We start from the raw sequence: 19,384 nt of genomic DNA on the forward strand, positions 1-19,384 counted from the left end.
AAAATAAACAGAAGTAAAGGCCTTGAAAGTATAACAAAATTTAAAGATTTTAACATGATGCATTATAATAAAGCAGAGACTGAAGCTCAGTGTTCACCCAGTGTTTCTTTGGTGTTTATTCTTTCCCATGCAGAAGCTGATCTTATCTGAGACATCCATCTTCGATGTGCTTCCAAACTTCTTCTACCACAGCAACCAGGTTGTCAGGATGGCCGCACTCGAGGTGAGAGATGGTGTTTTACACTGTGTCATTCCAAAAGGGGAGTCTTGCATTCAGCAGAGGCAGTTAATCTGGACATCCCGTTTTCCCTGGAGGTCTTTGCATGCTGATTGAACCCAGTTGATCCCAGAACTTCTTCATGTGTCCCTCTGGGATCCAGCACATTAAAGCAAATATGCCTACAACATATATAAAAGAAACTAGATAAAATTTGTCTTTGCATTTGGGGTATTTGTAATAACTGGACATAATAAAATCCAGCAAAAGCAGGCTGAGGTTGAAGGCATGGCCCTTACTCTCCAAGATGTCAGATGACCTCTCATTGGTAATATATCTAACCTTTGGCCATGGTGTTCTAGAATAGGGTTGTGTCTGGGATCTCTTTGGCTAAAATTGCATCGCCTTTATAACCAGTGTGTGACTTTCTGTGCAGTTGGTGATTGAGGTGCATCTGTTTCCTGCTCTCCAGGTATATGTACGCAGGGCTTACATCGCCTACGAGCTAAACAGTGTCCAGCACAGGCAGCTGAAAGACAGCACCTGCATCGTGGAGTTCCAGTTCATGCTGCCCACCTCCCACCCCAACAGGTACCCAGTCTGCCCGGTCCCACTAGGTTCTGCTAGAGTGGCATGGGGGGGGCTCAGTTGGAGAAACACAGCTAAAGGCATTGCCACCTCTCTGGCCACGGTAGTGCCCACTGTGCATGAAGAAAGCCAGTGTCTATGAGCCCTTGACTTGAGGGTCAGAATTCAGAAAATGTTTTGCGTTGCAGTAAGGTAGTACGTTTATTTTAAATTTTGCATTGATTGTTTTCAGTTTCATGCAAAACTCTGAATGCTCTGGAAGAGTATTTGGGTTTTTGGGGGGGTTTTGATTTGCAATATTTGGTTATTTTTCTTTACCCCAAAACAAAGTCCTGCGAACGCAGTGTGACAGCAGAGCACTTTAGAAGCATTGTGCTGCATCATGGCACAGCTATGCAACAAGAATGCTGGCTTTCTGAACTGACTTCAGCCCTGTTGACCACTTCCCGTCTTTCTGTTTTCCTGTGTTCTTTTTTCACCTTATATTCCCACCCCACCCCCACTTTCTCTTGCCCTTTCACCATCTCCTTACAACACACCTTTATCTACTGCACTGACATTCGCAGCTTTTAAACTTCTCTCTTAGAAATATACAGGCTACTAGAGCATAAGTATTGAAAAAGACTAGCACTGATGCACTGCACCAGCAATCAGCCGGGTTCCCAAGAGAAATGTGTTAGCTAATGACCAACTTCAGCATGCTAGCAGCAATCCCAGCACATCACAGCCTGACACTGAGAAATATAATAGACTAGTGAAGGATCTGTCTCATTGGTCAATGCCTATTCAAAATAGCCTCATTATAATTGCTGTTGTATTTATATGATCTCTTTTCTTACCTTGGATCCAAGTATGTGCCCCATGTTTGTTTATATTTTGCATTGTGTTCTTTCATTTCTCACTCGCTGTCCACTGTTGTCCCTGCGCAGTCTGACTCTGCTTTGATGTTGTTTCTGTTTATTTGTTGGTGCGTTTGTTTTCTCGCATCAGTGTTTTTTAAACATTCAAGCCCCGGCTTGCAGGCAGAAAAAGCAATGGCCTGTCAACTAAAGCATGCATTTGCATGCACCTGGCTTAATCTATTCAAATCTCGGCTGAATGGCACCCTGTCTGGAAAAAAAAACCCAGCTTCCAAAGAAAACACTGAGAAAAGAAAGAGCAGTGCAGGAATATGATGTTAAACAGAGCCAGAGTGTTACTGTGATTGCATGTGATGAAGGATCAGTCATTGAAGAAGAGTGTGTGGCCAGCCACATAGTGCATGACGGAGCTTCTTCACTTCGGCAGAGTGAGCCATGTGATGGACAGTAGACCACAGCATACATTACAGTGGACAATGGTTAAACATGTGGAAGCCTAAGGCAGTTGTATTCACTTCATTATCAGTCTATCTGCATTTTGCAATCATGTGATTCATTGATAAATTGTAGAACTACAATTACTAAGTAGTTGGAGAACAGCGGGTTTATACCATTAGCTTTTTTTTTAATTCTCCTGCTAAGAATGTCTTCGAACTTGGAATGATTTTTTTTTCATTCCATTAAAAGCTGTGAGCTCTGCTGCAATCATATACTGACTGGCATTAAAAACGCAGCAGATGATACTGGTTCCAGTACTCATTTGATGTGTTCCCAATACTTCTCAATATGCGATCAAATCTAATCCAGTAACTGGCAAACTGGCAAATTTAACCAAGGCAAATTGGTTTTACTCATACTCTTTTTTTCAGAAACAGAGCAAAAAAACAGCCTAAAACAAAACATCAAAAATATCCTAAAAAGTGGGTTGTACCAGATGTATAAGGTTGATTGCCAACATAAACGGTACTGTATACAATTGCCGACAGGAAGATAGTATGCATGTGCAGTATATATTCTCTGAGTAAAGGCAGAGCTGACCATCACAGGTAGGTTGGCCACACACCTCTTCAGAGCCTAACTGTATCCAGCTACAAAACAGTTGCCTGCCACTAACCAAACAGTAATTAATGTTGTTTGATTACAGAGGGAACATCCCCACTCTCAACAGGTATAGTACAAATTCTTTCTACTGCAATTTAGTAGGGCCATAGGCAGTGGGGGGGACATTACCTCTAAAAAGTAATCCATTCAAGCTACATGTTACTTGTATGAGGAATACTTTTTTAAAACAAATAAGATTTTTTAGCAAATTGCTTCAAGATGTAATGTATTATTATTTTACAGTAGTGATAGCTGTGTGTACTTCATAGATCTCTGTAATGATGACTTTTTAACATGATATTCAAATATTTTAAAAATGTAATCCCTTACATGGTTTCTGTAGCTTGTAAATGTCACAGGTTTTTATAGGTAACTTTCCACTGCGTTTACCATAGATAATTGCCAAGATTCAATATTAATTCAGCAACATAGTCAAACCTGCATGGAAGATGCCTTTCAGAAACAGATCAGCAGACTGTGGCTCTCGCTGTTAACTTTGAGTTTTGTTGATATTATTGATTTCTTGCTACATTACAATGAATGCTTGGTATCAGTGGGCTATTCTTTTATTCTATTAGTTTTTTTTTTGCTTCCCATATCTCAAATGAAATAAATAGCCTTTGCATCTCCCCCAGTGTCCAATAGGTTGCCAAATCTCATAAAACAAGACACAAGCATTTGTGCTCAGAGCTATCTATCCTGAGGGCATGCGTGGTTCTGTAGTTGACCATTTCTTTAATAAATAATAATAATTAATGTTATTGTTTATAATGTTGTTGAGTGTACGTACCCCAATCTACACAGTACACAGAATATGTGTTTTTTTCAGAGGCAAGAGGCCTCTAATTAATTTGTTATGAAGTGCCCTCAGCGAAAAAACCTGAACCACCATCTCACATCAGTAGAAAGGAGGTTAGCAAGATGATAGGCACCAGGAAACTGGAAACAGGGCTGGGCTAGGCTGTGGTGTCTTGTCTAGAGCCTCCTCAAGCACTGCCTGTCATTTTGCAGCAGTGGCACAGTATAGGACCGCTCCCCCCGGGTGTTCAGAGACTCCCTAGCCTGAGCCCTGAGAGTCTTCAGTGCCGGATTTGACTGTGCTGCTGATCAGGGTTTCCTTTAGTCTAAAACATAGCAGTCCCTAATGGAACTACAGCCTAGTGAACAGTGATCTCGCACTGTACTATTGTAACTGCTCATAGCAATAGCATGGCTTCCAACAGCACACTGGTTCAATGCTCTGATGAGATGTGTGTGTATTTGCCTCTCTGTATGTTTTCATTTGCTATAGTTTTCCAGTGACAAAATACTGCAGCAACATTTTAAGCTCTTTTATGAAAGGTTACTATCAATAAATCTTTTAGTTTAACGTATTTACAGAATGTTCGTATTCGCATGTGTCCCTCTTTAGACGGCTGCATCATGAGCTCCTGTATCAGGCCTAGTGTTGAGCTCTGTAGTCAGTAGCTCTGTTGGAGTGAGTCAGTGGATACGAGCTGCTGGCTAAGCAGTGTGAGAGCTGCCACCAGTCATGATGCCTTTGAAGGTGTGGGGGATTCAGCAGTGAGTCCGACAGCGCTGAGGAGCGAAGGTGCTCTTGGAAGTCCCCTGGGTCTCACTCATTTGTTATTTTAATCCCTGTGACGCTGTCTCCTTGGGCACCACCAATTGCAGCTCAAATTGTGTTGCAGCGGGGATTTCTGTTGAAATGCATCTACAAGCATGCCGCAGCATGTGAGCAGCTTTGCTGCGACACAACTGCCACGCCCAGAGGGGCAGGGCATTGCCTCCTCCAGCAGCAGGCAGGTTAGGGTAGTTCATCTGTGCTCATTTTGTGTGAACAGAGCGTCTCCTGCAGCCTTTGTACTGTCACTACATTGCAAACCTCTCTCTAGAGACATGTCTGGGGTCAAGGATAAGTGGAGACCTTCCAGCTACCAAAGCGCCTGTACACATGGGGGTAGCTACTAATGAATAGTTATTCATTAAGGCAGACAGAAAATACTTTGATATAGAAGTGATATGTGTGTCTAAAGAGATTCTGAGGTGATAAAGGAGTTACAGGGATGCAAAGCTTAGTGTATTAAAAAAAACCAGCAACAACAGTGAACCAATCATTTCTGATTAAGTGGAATTTGTGTCCTGAAACCTACAGAAGTCCTGTGGGGTTGTTCACCTTTGAGAAGGGCAATGACGGGAGGTCTCTCCCAGCTGACAATGCAGGAGACAGTGGAAGAAAACAAATTGTGGCTTAATAACAAAAACCTGTCAAATACATCTACAGTCATGTCTTCAGTTGAGACGTTGCTTGTTGTGTAAAGGTATAGAAAAGACCGGAGTGGCTTCTCTTTCAATTGGAAACTGTTGTTATTGGATGTGACTTGTAGCTCAGGGGGAGTCTCGGAGCAATTGCCCCTCTGGGGAGACTCCTGTAACTCCAGCAGGGCAGGGTGAGAGGGTGTTGGGGTAGGCTGGCAGAGATGGGGGTGGTTAGTACTGTCTGTGGCTCGATCTGCAAGGCTCTAACAAGCTCTCCGTGTTGCGACCCCAGAATGTCCTTCTCTTCCAATCTCAACCACTACGGCATGCTCCACGTGGCCAGCGTGAGCGATGTGCTGCTGGACACTTCCTTCACTCCTCCTTGCCAGCGCATGGGTGCCATGGTCTCTTTCCGCTCCTTCCAGGACTTCATGAGGTGAGCCATACTGCCCGGGCAGACCTAGCTCCTTTTCTGTGCTAAAGCACATTTCACTCTTTCAGCCAAGGAGGGCAGCCTCTACAAGCTGGTGTAAGAACAACTTCCACTTGTACAAGAGCAGTTCATTCCCCAGAGCCTTCTGGGGAATGTGGTTCAGGCAGAAATCTTCGTCGTGCCTGAGCCTTCTGCCATCTTCCACACTATACGATGCAATGCCATCGGAAGACACTCTGGGCTAGAGCTGATAACTACAGAGTAATGCCTACAGCTGCAGAGATGGAATTGTTACTCAAAACTGCATTCCAAAAGACAAGTTCTCAATCTAGACTTAAAGAATGGAAGAACAAAGAACACCCTTAACATCAACTGGTTTCAAAGCCATATGAATATTTGTAGATATCCTTTGCTTGGCTCAAGCTTTAATATGTATTGCATAAGAACAGAGGGAAAGATTATAAACAGACGGGAGGAGACAATTCAATCAGGTTTAGCTCATTTGGTTGCTGGTAGACCTGAGCATCCCCTCCTGTTGCTTCTCGAAAGAAACCAGAGTATCTGCTTTGACAGCATGTCTGGGGAGCTGAAGCTCCTGTGGCATTTTGAGAGCTGCCCACCCCGTGGAAAAAGAAAATCACCAGATAAAAAAAAACAACAAAGCAATGTTTAAGAGTGGTATGCAGACACTGTTTAATATCATAATTTCATTTTGAAAGCCGCCCTGTGGTCTTCTTGGATTTAAATGTGTTAAACGTGTTGTCAATGCTGTGCTGTTCTGTCTCATTCAGGAACATTAATGATGTAATGAGCTGCTTCTCTGACTCCCCGCCTCCCAGCCCCACTTTCCCCGAGGGGGGTCACCCTGCTCTGTATGGAGAGGAGGACAGTAAGGTGAGGTGACACATGTAACCACCTGTAACACCTTTCATAGAAAAAAAGTGCTTAACACATAAGACATAAGAGGGGACCTATTCCACCTAGCACTGCCTGCACAGAAGATCAGGTGGAAGAAGTGACACATTTCTATACCATCTGAGTTAAGGGGCAGCTATGCCAGATTGTGTAAACCCATATTGAAATTAGTCCAGGACTCTGGCCATGAGATCTTTAATGATTTCGTCTTAACAATAGCACTGCCTAGATCCCAGATCATCATCCTACAGTTGGTCATTGGATTACAAATTGTGATCTAGAAGGGAGAGCATCACTTACTGCTTCCAAAGTGCCATTTATAGCAGCATCCTGATGTTTATCAGTGGACTCCCATTCCAGTACTAATAAGGCACAGTGGTGTTAAGGTATTGAGATCTGGTAAAATCGGGGTACAATGTGTAAAGGCTGCTGTGAAGAAAAGCAAATCCCTTCATAATCTCCCATCTTTTTGTAACACATTTAACAAAATTCCACTACATTCAGCAGAGTATTCTTGGAGCCAGATCCCCAGGTGAACAGCATGTTTGTCTTACAAATACCTATATCAAGAGCTGTTCACATGATCTCATTTTAACACCAATGTTTTATTACCCCATGTGCAAATATTGACATCAATCTGTTTTCACTTAATATTGCACCAGTGTATTTCCACAGCAGCCTGGAATTAAGACCAATGGATTTGTTTGGTACTTTTCAACCAAACTGAATTGTATTGTGTTGTGTATGTATTGAGTATTCATAATACTCTAGAAGTATAAATTCTAGTGCTTCTGATATATACTGCATCTTAGTACTAAAAGAACTGTACGTATTTTTACTTTTGCTTTTTAAAGTGAATAATATAGTGTTTAAGAGCCAAAGTAGGCTTAGAAGACCGAGGACAGTTAACATTTTTCTAATGCATACCAGTTGATCGCATGATGCTTGCATCTGTGCAGGCTGGAAACTGGACCTCTTGCAGAAATTTCACTTGATGGAAAGTAAAAAGAATGTAAATGCATTCCTGCATTAAGTTGCTCCTAACAAATGTGTTTGAAACAAAGAAGTAGATTGCAGAACAAACATGGTGATAGCAGGTGGATGAGTAAGTGATGAGTGAAACTGTGGGACTGGGGGGCTTGGCAGGAGGGCGCTGAGGGTCTCTCCCCCCATCCTGCCCGACTCTCCAGCCCGCACCCTGCCATTTGGCTTCATTTAAATGCATTTCCCTACTGGCTTGTTACAGCGGTAATATCGGAACACCGGCATTATCCCTCGTTTGTTTGAAATTGCAGAGCGTGCGGGACGAGCCCATTCACATCCTGAATGTGGCCATCAAGACCGACGGCGACATCGACGACGACGGGCTGGCCGCCATGTTCAGAGATTTCACTCAGTCCAAGGTGAGCACTGCTCTCCTGCTGCTGGGTCCGTTCGAGCGGCACGAGAGAGGCGCGGTTTGCCGGAGAAGCAGGTGAATGATTGCTTGATCCCCAGGTGCGCCTTGAGGTGGTCGCAGGGAGCCAGAGGCAGCCTGCCTCACAGTGGCCATTGCTGTGGCATGCTGGGCAACTGCGAACTTGCACGGCCACCTCATGCCCCCACGCGATTCGGACTCGGTTGCTGGCACTGCAGGGGCTCCTTTTGCCAACAGTGGGCGGTGGCGGAACATGCATGTTTAGGTGAAAAGGTGTGCATTGTAGTCAGCCCCTCTGAGTCATTGTAGCGGGAGGCAGACAACTGGTGATTCTGTGTTGGGAGGATAAAATAACTGCAGATGTGTGGGGGGTTTAAAACAGAAGAATCACTGCCATTAGTGATTAATCACCATTTTGCAGGTAAAATGAAGGGACATTGTTCTAGTTGCAAGGATTGCAAGGGAATTATTCATATCTTTTCATGTTTTTAGTTTGTTTTTTTTGTTGGTCCCATTCAAAGTACAGAAATCTGTTTTTAATTGAGAATAAATATTGCCTGATTGCTCCATCGGAGTGGCCTGACAACTAAAAGGAAAATCGATGCATGAGCTCCCTTCAATCACCCACGGTCAACACCTCAGCTCAGTTCGAATAGCTGCTCAGCGTAGGTCTGGTATGAGGACAAGGAGGCAGGGAGAGCGATGATTTCTCTCGGATGCAGCTCGGAAACTGTCTGCTTTGCACAGGAATATGGTAGGCTCCACACTAAGAGGATTACTGATTTCAGAAAGGTAGCCGTCACTTAATTGCAGGCTTACCGCCCCATAGAAAAGCGGAGCAATCAGACTGAAGTCATTTCCCAGCCCATAACATGCTGAAGAGACCACATTTGCCGGAGTCTGTATTTACACTCTAGATATGCTTGCATGTATTTCTGTCCAACGTGCATGTCATTTTTTATCAGAGTCGTGGGGTTTTAAAATGGTTTACATGTTCCTTCCTTTTAATCTCCTTCAGCAGTGAAAAGGTGCCTTCATCTTGTATTATTGAAACACTGTGATCTTCTCTCCTTCTGTGGAACCTGTTACTCATGGTTCATTTTTGACTCCTGAATTTGTTTGTAAGAAATAGTGGAACCAGAATCCTTTATTTTTAATATAACCTTGTGCATTTGGCTAATTCAGACACACTTTATGAATAGTGGTTTTCTTTAAAGATGCACTATTTCATTGTCTTCAGCAAGTTGCACCCTGGCTATTAATCTAAATGCAAAAATATATATTTACTTCAAATTCAGACCTCGGGGGCCGTAATCCTATTTGTCTTTTAAATCAAAATAAAAAGAGTTAAAAGCATCCAAAGAAAAAATAAAACCTGCAAAAAAAAACATAATAACTGGAAAGCTACTCAGTAGGCTAAATTCCCAGCACAGAGTAAAAGTACAGTACATAGAGGCACAGCAACAAAGATGAATACTGTGCTGAGACACAGACAAGGCCAAATGGCCTTTTAGCCTAGTGTGTTCTTTGCAAAATTAGGATCATATCACTCCCAACAATTCCCCCAACAAGTCTGAAGCAGTTTGAGTAAATAGAGTTGCTCCAGGTAACTGATGACCTAATCTGACCATAATAACCTGAACCACGCTGCTTGATTTCCCTGCTGTTGATAACACAATGAGAGCAGCACGGAGTCGCCCATCATTATCTGACACTTGTAGTCTGATTCGTCTCAGCTGAGGCGGGAGCTGCTGTCGTGGGAGAGCTGAGAGAGCCTGCTGCTTTGTGTTTGAATGTGTGTCTGTCTGTTGGCATGAGGGCGGTGAGGGCGAAGTGTCTGGCTCACACCTGTACGCCCCTGTCCGATCACGGCTGGCTCAGGGTGCAACTCGAATGAACAGCACCTGTCCTGGCCTCCAATCTGCTGGACGCAACAGCTTTACTGTATCTTTTGACTTGCTGTAGTAACAGTACAGAAAAAATGCATGGCGGAAAAGCAAGCTTTTTGAAAGCGCAACCGATTGATTTAACTTCCCTTGGGAGCAAGGGTTTTTTTTCCTATAAAAAATGTAGATAAAGTGAAACATATTTTTTTATATCATGCAGTATGATTGTATGTATTTGCAGGACTGGTGTATAAGGTAAACAGTTTGTTTCAAGTTGGGATATTTCCACAATCAGAGGGGGGCGCTAAAGTCTGATTCCTCGAGCATCAACAGTGCATGTTATGAAGCACAAGTACCATGGGGCTGCTCTGTCCAGTCAGTTGTGCCATCTCCTCATCTGTGAATGGTGTGTTAATCGATGTCTTTCTTTTTCTCCAGAAATCGCTGCTGTTTGAACATGGAATCCGTAGGCTGACATTCCTGGTGGCTCAGAAGGTGACTATGACATGCATGCCCTAGGCCTTCAAATGCATTCAAAATCAGAATAAACAACACATTTTTTGCTTGTTATCCTTGTGCGGATTACCACTGAATTATTGATCTGAACTGTAATTTTAAAGTAAAACAATATTTAAATGTTCAAATTTTGCTTGATTTTGTTCTGTAATTTGCAGTAATTTCGCTACTCATAGCTAGATGTGCTCTGTCTCCTGTCTTTCTCCTCCGTCTCTTCTGTGCTGAAAGGATTTCAGGAAACAGGTGAACTGCGAGGTGGATCAGAGATTCCATGTGAGTATGACAAGAGGGCAGCTGCCTCATGGTGCCAGTGTCTGCACAGTTCAACTATAAAAGTCCCTTGCCTATAGTGCGTTTTACTCACTGATCTCTCACACATGTTCCTCCTCTCCCTTGCTTCCCTCGGGTCTCCAATGGCCTTATTCAGACAAACCATCACACTTTAAAGTTGCTCTTCTATTTTTTGCCCCCTTGATTGAAAACAACATGTTGAAATAATTTCGAGTAGTTACTGCGTCAGTATGCATAGGCTGCAAAGGAACAGATAAAGGAAAAAACCTGCTGAAAAGAAAAGAGACGTTTTGGCTGTAGAGCCCTCTTCAGGTGTGTAATTTTAATCCATTCAGCAGTTTGCCCCATCCTTTAAATACTGTCGCTGTGCTGTGAATGTAGTACGATGGAAATAACTTTTAAGGGCATTGATCACTGGAGGCCTGTGTTGGGGGTGGGCTGGATCTCATTAAAGGCAACCAATCTAAACCAAGTCACAGTCTACAAAATGCAGCAGAATTTGTAATATGTTTAAGCACTGTTAATTTATTTGAATTAAAAGTTATCAGGTCATTTTGGATAACACCTAATCCAAAAAGGTGAGGGTGCAAATGAAGAGTACTGTTTTAAGATAGGGTCTGACATTCCCCAACCCCACCTCCCCCGCCTCGACACATAAGCTCAGGGTCCACTGAATGGCTGTGTAAGAGCGGTGTTTCATCTGCCCATCACCTTTCACTTTTCAGTTTTATTGTTCTAATGCCAGGCCAAGATATAACATATTGACAGCTGGGCACCATTTTCTTGGTGTGACTCCCTGGGCTGTGGCAGCAGACACTCCACAGCTACAGAGATGTGAGCGCTGGCACAGTACTGCTTGTGGGTTTTGCTGTTGGCACCACTTGTTGTGCCCAGTTTATCGCTGGCGGCGGACTGCAGCCCTGTTCCGGGAGAGCCCCACTCCAGTTATGTTTATAGGTCACCCTAACTCAACTGATATTTCAAGATCTGCATCACTTGTTTGAGCAGTTGGTTATGTTTCAATAAAGAGAACACTGATACCTGATGGCTGAAAGATTCCAGATGATCTCTAAATTTCTTAATTGAGCACACCACCTGCTTAGTTGATCACAGTTAAATTGTTCCAGGCCTTCGAAATTGATGATTTAAAGGCTGCCTATAAAACTTGCCGGACCAGAGCTGGAGATCCCTTATCTAAGCATACTCAAATATTTTGGTTTTAAATCTAACAGCAACATTAATCCTAACTCTACCTATCATCCTAACCTTGAAGTTCAGTCCATATATACAAAAATCCCAGGTATATAGACAATATTCAAGATTGGACAAGCACCTGGTGGGCATTTGTTCACCATTTTGTTCACAGTGCTACTGAAAAGATAGTTCTGCTCTCAAATCATTCCAGAGAAGAGCCCACAGTTCCAAGCTTATAGGAGCATGTTACTTTGATATTCTAATCTTTTTAGTTTTGAACAGAAGATAATAGCACAGAATTCAATCCAAAATCCTCAAGGACATTGGCAAAGTCAACCCAGTGGGCTTCCTCAGGAAAAAAAACATCTGCATTAGATCCTCAGATCAGTGAACTATCAGCAACCCAATGAGCTCGAGATGCTGAATGGCCTCCTCTCTTTGTAACCTCTTTGTTCTTGTGGTGGCTCTTGTGCCAACACACCCTCTCTGTGAATCCGTGTATCTGCCGTAGAAATCCTCGTGTGCTTTTGTTCGGAGAGGGCGGACAGGGCGTTGCTCATCAGCTCCCGCTTTATTTCCCTTCAGGAATCTGGATACATGTCAGACATTACTCATTTTCTGCCCTAATTCTGGGATTACTGCCTTTTGCCCTCATTTGATTAGACAAGAGCGGGCCTTGATTACAATGAGACAGATTTGTTTCACAGCCCTTGGAGATAATCACTGCCGTCATTGTGTCCCTCCTAATTATAAGGTGCCTCTGATAAAAGAGGCGCTCGGTTTCCTCATCACCCCCCCCCACCCCCACCCCCAAATTAAATCCTATTAAACTGTCCTTTTGCTCTTCTGTATGTTTTTCTTTCATTTTAAAAATCCCCTCTCCCGCTGACTTGACTGCATTGAGGAAGTGGATTATTGACGCACTCCACCTCGACTCTTTTCTCCCACCATTCAAGGAGGGGACTGATTGTTGTGCATGGGTGTCGTGTGGCGTGTTTGGAATGGGACGAATTGCAAATACAAATTGCTGAGAGTTGGGTGCTCTGGCTTGGCACTGGTACAAAGCCTCTTCTTTCTTCGCAGTAATGAAAATTACAGTGCACTGATGCTATAGTGCAGTCAAATAACAGCGTCTGCTTCGCAAAGCAAGATGCCTAAGGCTCGCTCCAATTCTGGCGTGCTCGAGCACAGTTGCACTAACCTCGCGTGTAGGTCGGAGCCAGGGCAATCGGCCCATTCGGTTATTTATCTTTCCTGGAAGCCTTTCATGTCGTGATGCTGAATGCCTGCAGTTCACCCATCCCGAGTTCCAGTACTTCCAGGCTTCTTCACATATAAGGAACAGGAGAGGTTTTCAATTGGTGGAATCCATTTATTGAACTGCTTTTATCTAATAATAAACTAATTCATTATAATTTACTTTAAAACTGCCATTGGAAAATCAGTGCAACATTAAGTAAATCTGAGTCCTCTTACAATTATATCGACATCTGTGAATGTTAAGGACATACTGATGTACAGCAGACCAATATTTTATTTTCCCTAAAAATACGCAGTTTCGCTGAAACTGAACAATTTAGAACTTCTGCCAACGGCGCGTGGATGTGAATACGCCGAGTCGGTTTATTGAATTAAAAACCGTTGCCGCCCGATGGAATTGATGGGCCGTGCTGAGATGTACCTGTTCAAAATACTGTGCTGAGCTGGTTTTCACCAAAACGGTTCTTCATTTTTTTTGGAAGCATTCAGAGTGCGACACTCCAGAGCTTTTTACCTGGCGCCCTCCCTGGGTTTCCTTTTTATTTACAGTCTTGCTAATTGCCGCACAGCGAGGCTGTAGCAAAGGAGTCTGCGACGGCAGTCACCCAATTTTCTGCCGGCGCTGGGTCGTTAAACGGTATTATTAGGATAGCTCTCACCACGGTTTCTTCCAAATCTCCTGGTTCGCGGGGTGCCACGTCAGGCTCATTTAAGGGAATTATTCTGATTGTTTCCATAACGGTGATCAGATTATAACCCAGCAGGGCCCCCGTGCCCCTGCGTGGAAGGTCTAGCTCCGCAAATATTTGCTATTTGCTTTTAAATTGAACTGAAATTAAGGGCTGCGAGGGAGGGACAAGGGGTGGTGTTCTCCACTAACCCATCCATTAACATTTCCTGCCAAACTTTTAATCACAGTGCATGCTTGATTTTAATAATTAATAACAATGGTAATAATAATTATTTGCATGTGTGTGGCACTTTTCCATTTCTGTTACGTGCAGAAGCCCCATTCCACAGCAGCTCAGATGGAAAAATGAGAAATTGGTTCACCAGTTAAATGGGGGAAGTGTAGGTATTGGGTGTGCTGCAGGCTAAAATGAGTTATGGTCTGGACATCAGGGTTAACAGCAGTGCCAAGGGAAATTCACTGGCCAAATAGTCAGGACCACAGTTTAATATGTCATGTGAAGTAGAGTACAGTGCCACTGCAAGAGACAAATTATTTGACTTTTTTTTTTCAATTTAAACTTAGAGCTTACCTTTTTGTTTCAAGTGCCTATGTTTGATTGTCTTACAGTTTATCCTGTATGTTCTTGTTTCATTTTTTTCCTTTAACTTTTCATTGTATTTTTTTCCTCTTTTCCATCTTTCTGTCCAACATCCTTGTGTTTGGAAATGCGCTTTATTAATAAAAAGTGATTATTAGGCTATTGGAGATCCTCTTTCCTCTGGACCAGAGACCCCTGCTAGCTAGCTAGCAATGAATACAGCAGCAAACTGATTTTCCTTAGAGGTCTCCCATCCCTGTACTAACCAAGCACCACCTTGCTTAGCCCTGGAGTTCTGTCAAGCCCAGGCTTCATGGTGATAACGCTGTTGTTTAACCCACCTGCACTCTTCTTTTGGTCAGCTTCATCCCCTTCCCCAGTTCCTCACATTTTGGAGGGGGGGGGTGGGGGGTGGGAGTGGTGTGGGGAGTGTTTAATTAGACCTAAGCCCTCAGTGGTGGTGTTTTGCTTTGCTAATACTTTTTTTTTCTGATTGTCATAGCTATGCACATATTCTGTTTTTTGTGTGTAGTGTGAGCTCTATCCTGATTCTGTTTTAGGTGGAGGGTAGGGCCTTTATTTTTGCCTACAGTTTTATTTTTGGGGTTGTGCGTGCGAAGGGGATCATGAAAAATAATGGTGGTATTGCTTTATAATGATCTGCCTTTTTCTCTTGTCTTATTGCCTTTTAAACAGAGAGAGTTTCCCAAGTTTTTCACCTTCCGTGCGAGAGACAAGGTAAGTGGGTTACAGAGCCCTCTGTTTGCAAGACACTCCTCGCATGTCATTACTTTACCAAAATGCTTTGCATTGCACCCACGTTCAGTTTGATTTAGCCTCTCCGTGCTGGTTTCTTACATGGGGTTTGTGCACAGGGGTGATTTTACTAAAACAACACCAGAGGCTCTTTGTTTGTATAGATGTGGGACTCTGTTTGTTCCAAGGCACTTCAAAATTGAACAAGGAAAGGCTGTTTAAAGTGCAAGGCAAAGTAAAAAAAAAAGGCCTCATTAAAATCAGAAAGGCTTTTTTGTTCTTCTATTAGAATTTAAAAGCACTGTCCTGCACTGGATCCTGAGGTTGAGGGTAAATAATGTGCAGCTGAGCCAACATGCAGGAAAAATAACACAGACATCTTTGAAGTCCTTCTCTCTAAACCCACTAAGAGAAACAAGCAGGTAAAGCATGGAGATCTCCAGGGTGATGCTGATGTTCTAAGCAAGTGTCAGGAAGCAAAAACAAATGTGTTGCAGGTTTAGTGTGCCACTGTTTTTTCAATTGGAAGTAATAAGAATAATTATTTCATTAATTGGAGAACAAATAAATATCAGTGTGAATTTAGTGGCTGCTGTGTCTTTTGATTAGTTTAAGGGCTCACTGACTAACCAGACAATTCTCAGCCGCACGATAAATGGAACGGGGACTGTGCTGAATGGATACAGGTTTACTAAATATAATTACTGTAACGGGAGAGTTGAGAAAACAGTGGAGTTTCTCTCGGCAAGGCGTGTTTGCCAGGTGTTTCCTGGGTGTGTAAAAGCGTGAAGGGGGCTTTATTGTACTTCATTGCCCCTGCCCTCCCAGTCAGAACCTGACACTGCTCCATGGGCCACTGTGTGTCTTGATCTATGATGGCTCTTTCCTTCCCTGAGCTCTGGTTGCTCCTCTAAAAGTGCCTGACTCATTACAGTAATGAACTTTATAATTATTTCCCCCTCGGAGAGGAATGACTCCCATTAATAGGATGTGATTGCCTTTTATTTCATTTACTTAGCCCAGCCTGGTAGCTTGTGGGCATTTTCCATCTCAGTAACCCTGCTATTCTTCAAAAGGACTTTTTTTCCCCTTCCGTTAAAGACACAGCCGTATCAGTTTTCCTCCTGGAATATTTGAGTGCTTTCTGTGACTTTGTGCTCCAAGATAGCACGGTCTAGGACCCGGGGCAAAGTGTTTTGTGATTAAAAAAAAAAATTTTTCAAGCTTTCCCATGATAACTTTCCCCTGATCCTCGTGTCTGTGCCTGAATCTGGGGTTAGGGGAAGGGCAGAGGAAGAAATAGCCTAGGCTGACTTCAAGGCTCTTTGCCACACGTAGGAATGGGTAGGCTCTACACTAAGAGGATTACCGACTTTAGAAAGGTAGCTGTCATTTAATTGGAGGCTTACTGCCCTGACAGAAAAGTAGAGCGCTCATTCTGAACGTATTTTCCAGGCCATAACATCCTGAAGCCACAACCCACAGTATGTGTTTCTTCTATCTCGCGTTTTTTTACATTAAAGTACACTTTCACGTTCTACCTGGATATGCAGTGTCACTCGGCGGCTCCAGCCTCACCGGGTCCCCTCTCTCCCGCAGTTCGAAGAGGACCGTATCTACAGACACCTGGAGCCCGCGCTGGCCTTCCAGCTGGAGCTGAACCGCATGCGGAACTTCGCCCTGACCGCCATCCCCTGCGCCAACCACAAGATGCACCTGTACCTGGGCGCCGCCCGCGTGGAGGTGGGCACAGAGGTCACCGACTACCGCTTCTTCGTCCGCGCCATCATCCGCCACTCTGACCTCGTCACCAAGGTGAGTGAGTCGCTGCCCGAGCGGTCCTGACAGCGACCTAGTCGTAAATTCTCCCAGGTCACGCTTGACTGCTGGTCTGTCCCATTTCTACGCAACTCTGAATGCTTGGTTTGTCATTTCTGGCTCCAGAGATGACTTGGGATGTCGTTTTAGACTGTATTAGTTTGGGGAGTGGGGGGCAAGAGGGTGGTTGCAAACTTTCCGTGAGGCACCATGGCAGACAATCATGGACGATCAGGATGAATAAGGTGCTCTGAGCTGGATGAGCGTACTCCCTGCCGCTGTGCCATGTGCCACTGCTCTGCTGTGCCACCACTCTGATTGGCCGCTGCTGTCGCGTGTACAGGAGGCGTCGTTCGAGTACCTGCAGAACGAGGGGGAGCGGCTGCTGCTGGAGGCCATGGACGAGCTGGAGGTGGCCTTCAACAACACCACTGTGCGCACCGACTGCAACCACATCTTCCTCAACTTCGTCCCCACCGTCATCATGGACCCCTCCAAGGTCGGCGCCGGTGGCTGACAGAGCTCTCCCCGAGCCTCCTCTTGCGCGCGCGCCCCGCCAGCACCCCCAGGCTGATCGCATCCTCTCCCCCCCCTCCGCCCCTCTCTCCCGCTGGCAGATCGAGGAGTCCGTGCGCTCCATGGTGATGCGGTACGGCAGCCGGCTGTGGAAGCTGAGGGTCCTGCAGGCCGAGCTGAAGATCAACATTCGCCTGACGCCCACGGGCAAAGCCATCCCCATCCGGCTCTTCCTCACCAACGAGTCGGGCTACTACCTGGACATCAGCCTGTACAAGGAGGTCACCGACTCCCGCACGGGACAGGTGGGGCCCAAAGACCAAAAGGTGGGGCGCTCGCTCGTTTTTTACTGCCTCTTCCCACAGAGGATTCTGGGACAGACTCCCTCACAGCTACAAAACTGCATTTAGCGTTCACAGACGAGGCCCATCTCTGTCTTTCAGAGGGCACAGATGAAGCAGGAAAGGATGGTGTTATAATGGTGCTTTAACATTATTATAATAAGGTAATGATACTGAAATATCCAGCACCAGCACAAGGTGAAGGCTTGTGTAAAAGCTTGACGTTTGCACACTGTGAAATGAAATCTGCCTTGGTTTTGGAGTCTTATCATATGCCATCTTTTTTCATACAACTATACCATTATAATGTATTATGCATATATTATACATATACATGCAAATACCATTGACATAGGTCTAGTAGGGTGCTGATTCAGCATGCGTCGGCTGCAAAGAAACAGATGAAGGTTCATTTCTTGCTATGAGATGTTCAGGTGTTTGTATCTCTTTTCCTTTCAGCTTGGAATAAACCTTTACCTGTTCCTCTACTAATGACATAGTCAAAATAAAACTGTGTGTACAGTTTATCCATGTTAAATACGAATCGATGTTTACAAGAGAATCGTTCACAAGAAAATCCTTCTGAAAGGATGATTTTTGTGAAGACCTGGAAGTCTCTCCTTCCAATCTCTGCTGTGACAGCTGCAGGAGTCCTAGCCTGAGCACGGTCTGTCCCATAATCTGGTCATTAAACACAGGACAGTCACACTACAGCGTAACTCTATGGTTTAATTTTCTGTTGATCTGTCTTAGGAAAGGGTAAGTGGATGCACATGGATGTTATTCCTATTTTGTTGCTTTCTTGGTACAACTTAGCACCTTGCAAGTAAAGTATATATTAAGTTCCAGAAACAGCTATAAGGAAATGAAGCTGAGAGGTTAGTGGCTGAAATTGCCCTCTATAGGGTTGAGACAAGTGTTTGTACTGGGTTTATTGGTGACCCACCATTGTGTTAAACAGCCTAGCATTTGCAGTCTGTCTGCGCTCTGGGCTCGGCTCAATCACCATGGATTCAATACACATCCTTTTCTTACATGTGCCTGTCAGGCAACAGGTCCATTAGTCTGTTTACCTCACATCTGCATTCATTAAAGTCGAAAGTACGTATTTTCTTTCTCCCGGAATGAAAAGAGAGGCAGAATGCCGTGCAACCTCTTCAAATCCGGATGGAAAAGTGTTTGATTTTCAGGTCAAACAAAAAAAAAAGTAGCTACAGTTAAATTGAAGCCACATAATGGTCCTGAAAATGTGTGTCATTTTTTAGGAGGCAAACAATGTGACCAGATCTTCACTCATTCTGAGCCATGACTCCCATTACAGTGGGAGGGATTAGCTATAGAAATGCGCAGCCCTGTTTCTCATTCTCTCTGAAAGAAGCAACGGGAGACAGCGTAAATAAATGAAATTAACGTAATCGCTACGGAATGGCAAATTAGCCATTGTTACTTTTTGTGCAATGATTTCAATAAAATATATAAATGTTTACATGCATGCAAACGGATTTCATATCCAAAAAGTACTTTTCTTTATAATAGGATTTTTGTTATGCAATGTTACATTATATATAGAAAAGGTGTCTGTGTTCATAAATTATGGATAGAGGGAGAATATTTAATTTTCTTTCTATTTAAAGTTCCCAGACAGTGTTAAATAAGGATTCAGTTGCAATGTATTGCACACAAGCTTCTTAATTAACACATGCCACTGTAGCTGCAAGGCAGGCTCATTCTTGCCTCTAAATAAT

The 19,384-nt window shown here is 43.9% G+C and overlaps 1 protein-coding gene across 13 annotated transcripts in view; it reads left to right on the forward strand.

Moving 5' to 3' along the window:
- Positions 1-19,384, forward strand: part of acaca (acetyl-CoA carboxylase alpha) — an 84,251-nt gene that overhangs the window by 26,706 nt on the left and 38,161 nt on the right. For 7 of the 13 annotated variants that reach the window (XM_088616265.1, XM_088616267.1, XM_088616264.1 and 4 more), the window contains 12 exons: positions 134-223; positions 690-808; positions 2,810-2,833; positions 5,318-5,461; positions 6,250-6,352; positions 7,669-7,776; positions 10,115-10,171; positions 10,421-10,465; positions 14,905-14,946; positions 16,564-16,779; positions 17,126-17,281; positions 17,400-17,624. In XM_088616265.1, coding sequence (XP_088472391.1) covers positions 134-223; positions 690-808; positions 2,810-2,833; positions 5,318-5,461; positions 6,250-6,352; positions 7,669-7,776; positions 10,115-10,171; positions 10,421-10,465; positions 14,905-14,946; positions 16,564-16,779; positions 17,126-17,281; positions 17,400-17,624 — 1,329 coding nt within the window. The remainder of the gene's footprint in view (positions 1-133; positions 224-689; positions 809-2,809; positions 2,834-5,317; positions 5,462-6,249; positions 6,353-7,668; positions 7,777-10,114; positions 10,172-10,420; positions 10,466-14,904; positions 14,947-16,563; positions 16,780-17,125; positions 17,282-17,399; positions 17,625-19,384) is intronic. The other 6 variants (XM_088616269.1, XM_088616271.1, XM_088616272.1 and 3 more) reach the window with 3 other exon arrangements.

This window comes from Lepisosteus platostomus, chromosome 22 (assembly GCF_059453375.1).
Source record: "Lepisosteus platostomus isolate fLepPlt1 chromosome 22, fLepPlt1.hap1, whole genome shotgun sequence".
NCBI classification, from domain to species: domain Eukaryota; kingdom Metazoa; phylum Chordata; class Actinopteri; order Semionotiformes; family Lepisosteidae; genus Lepisosteus; species Lepisosteus platostomus.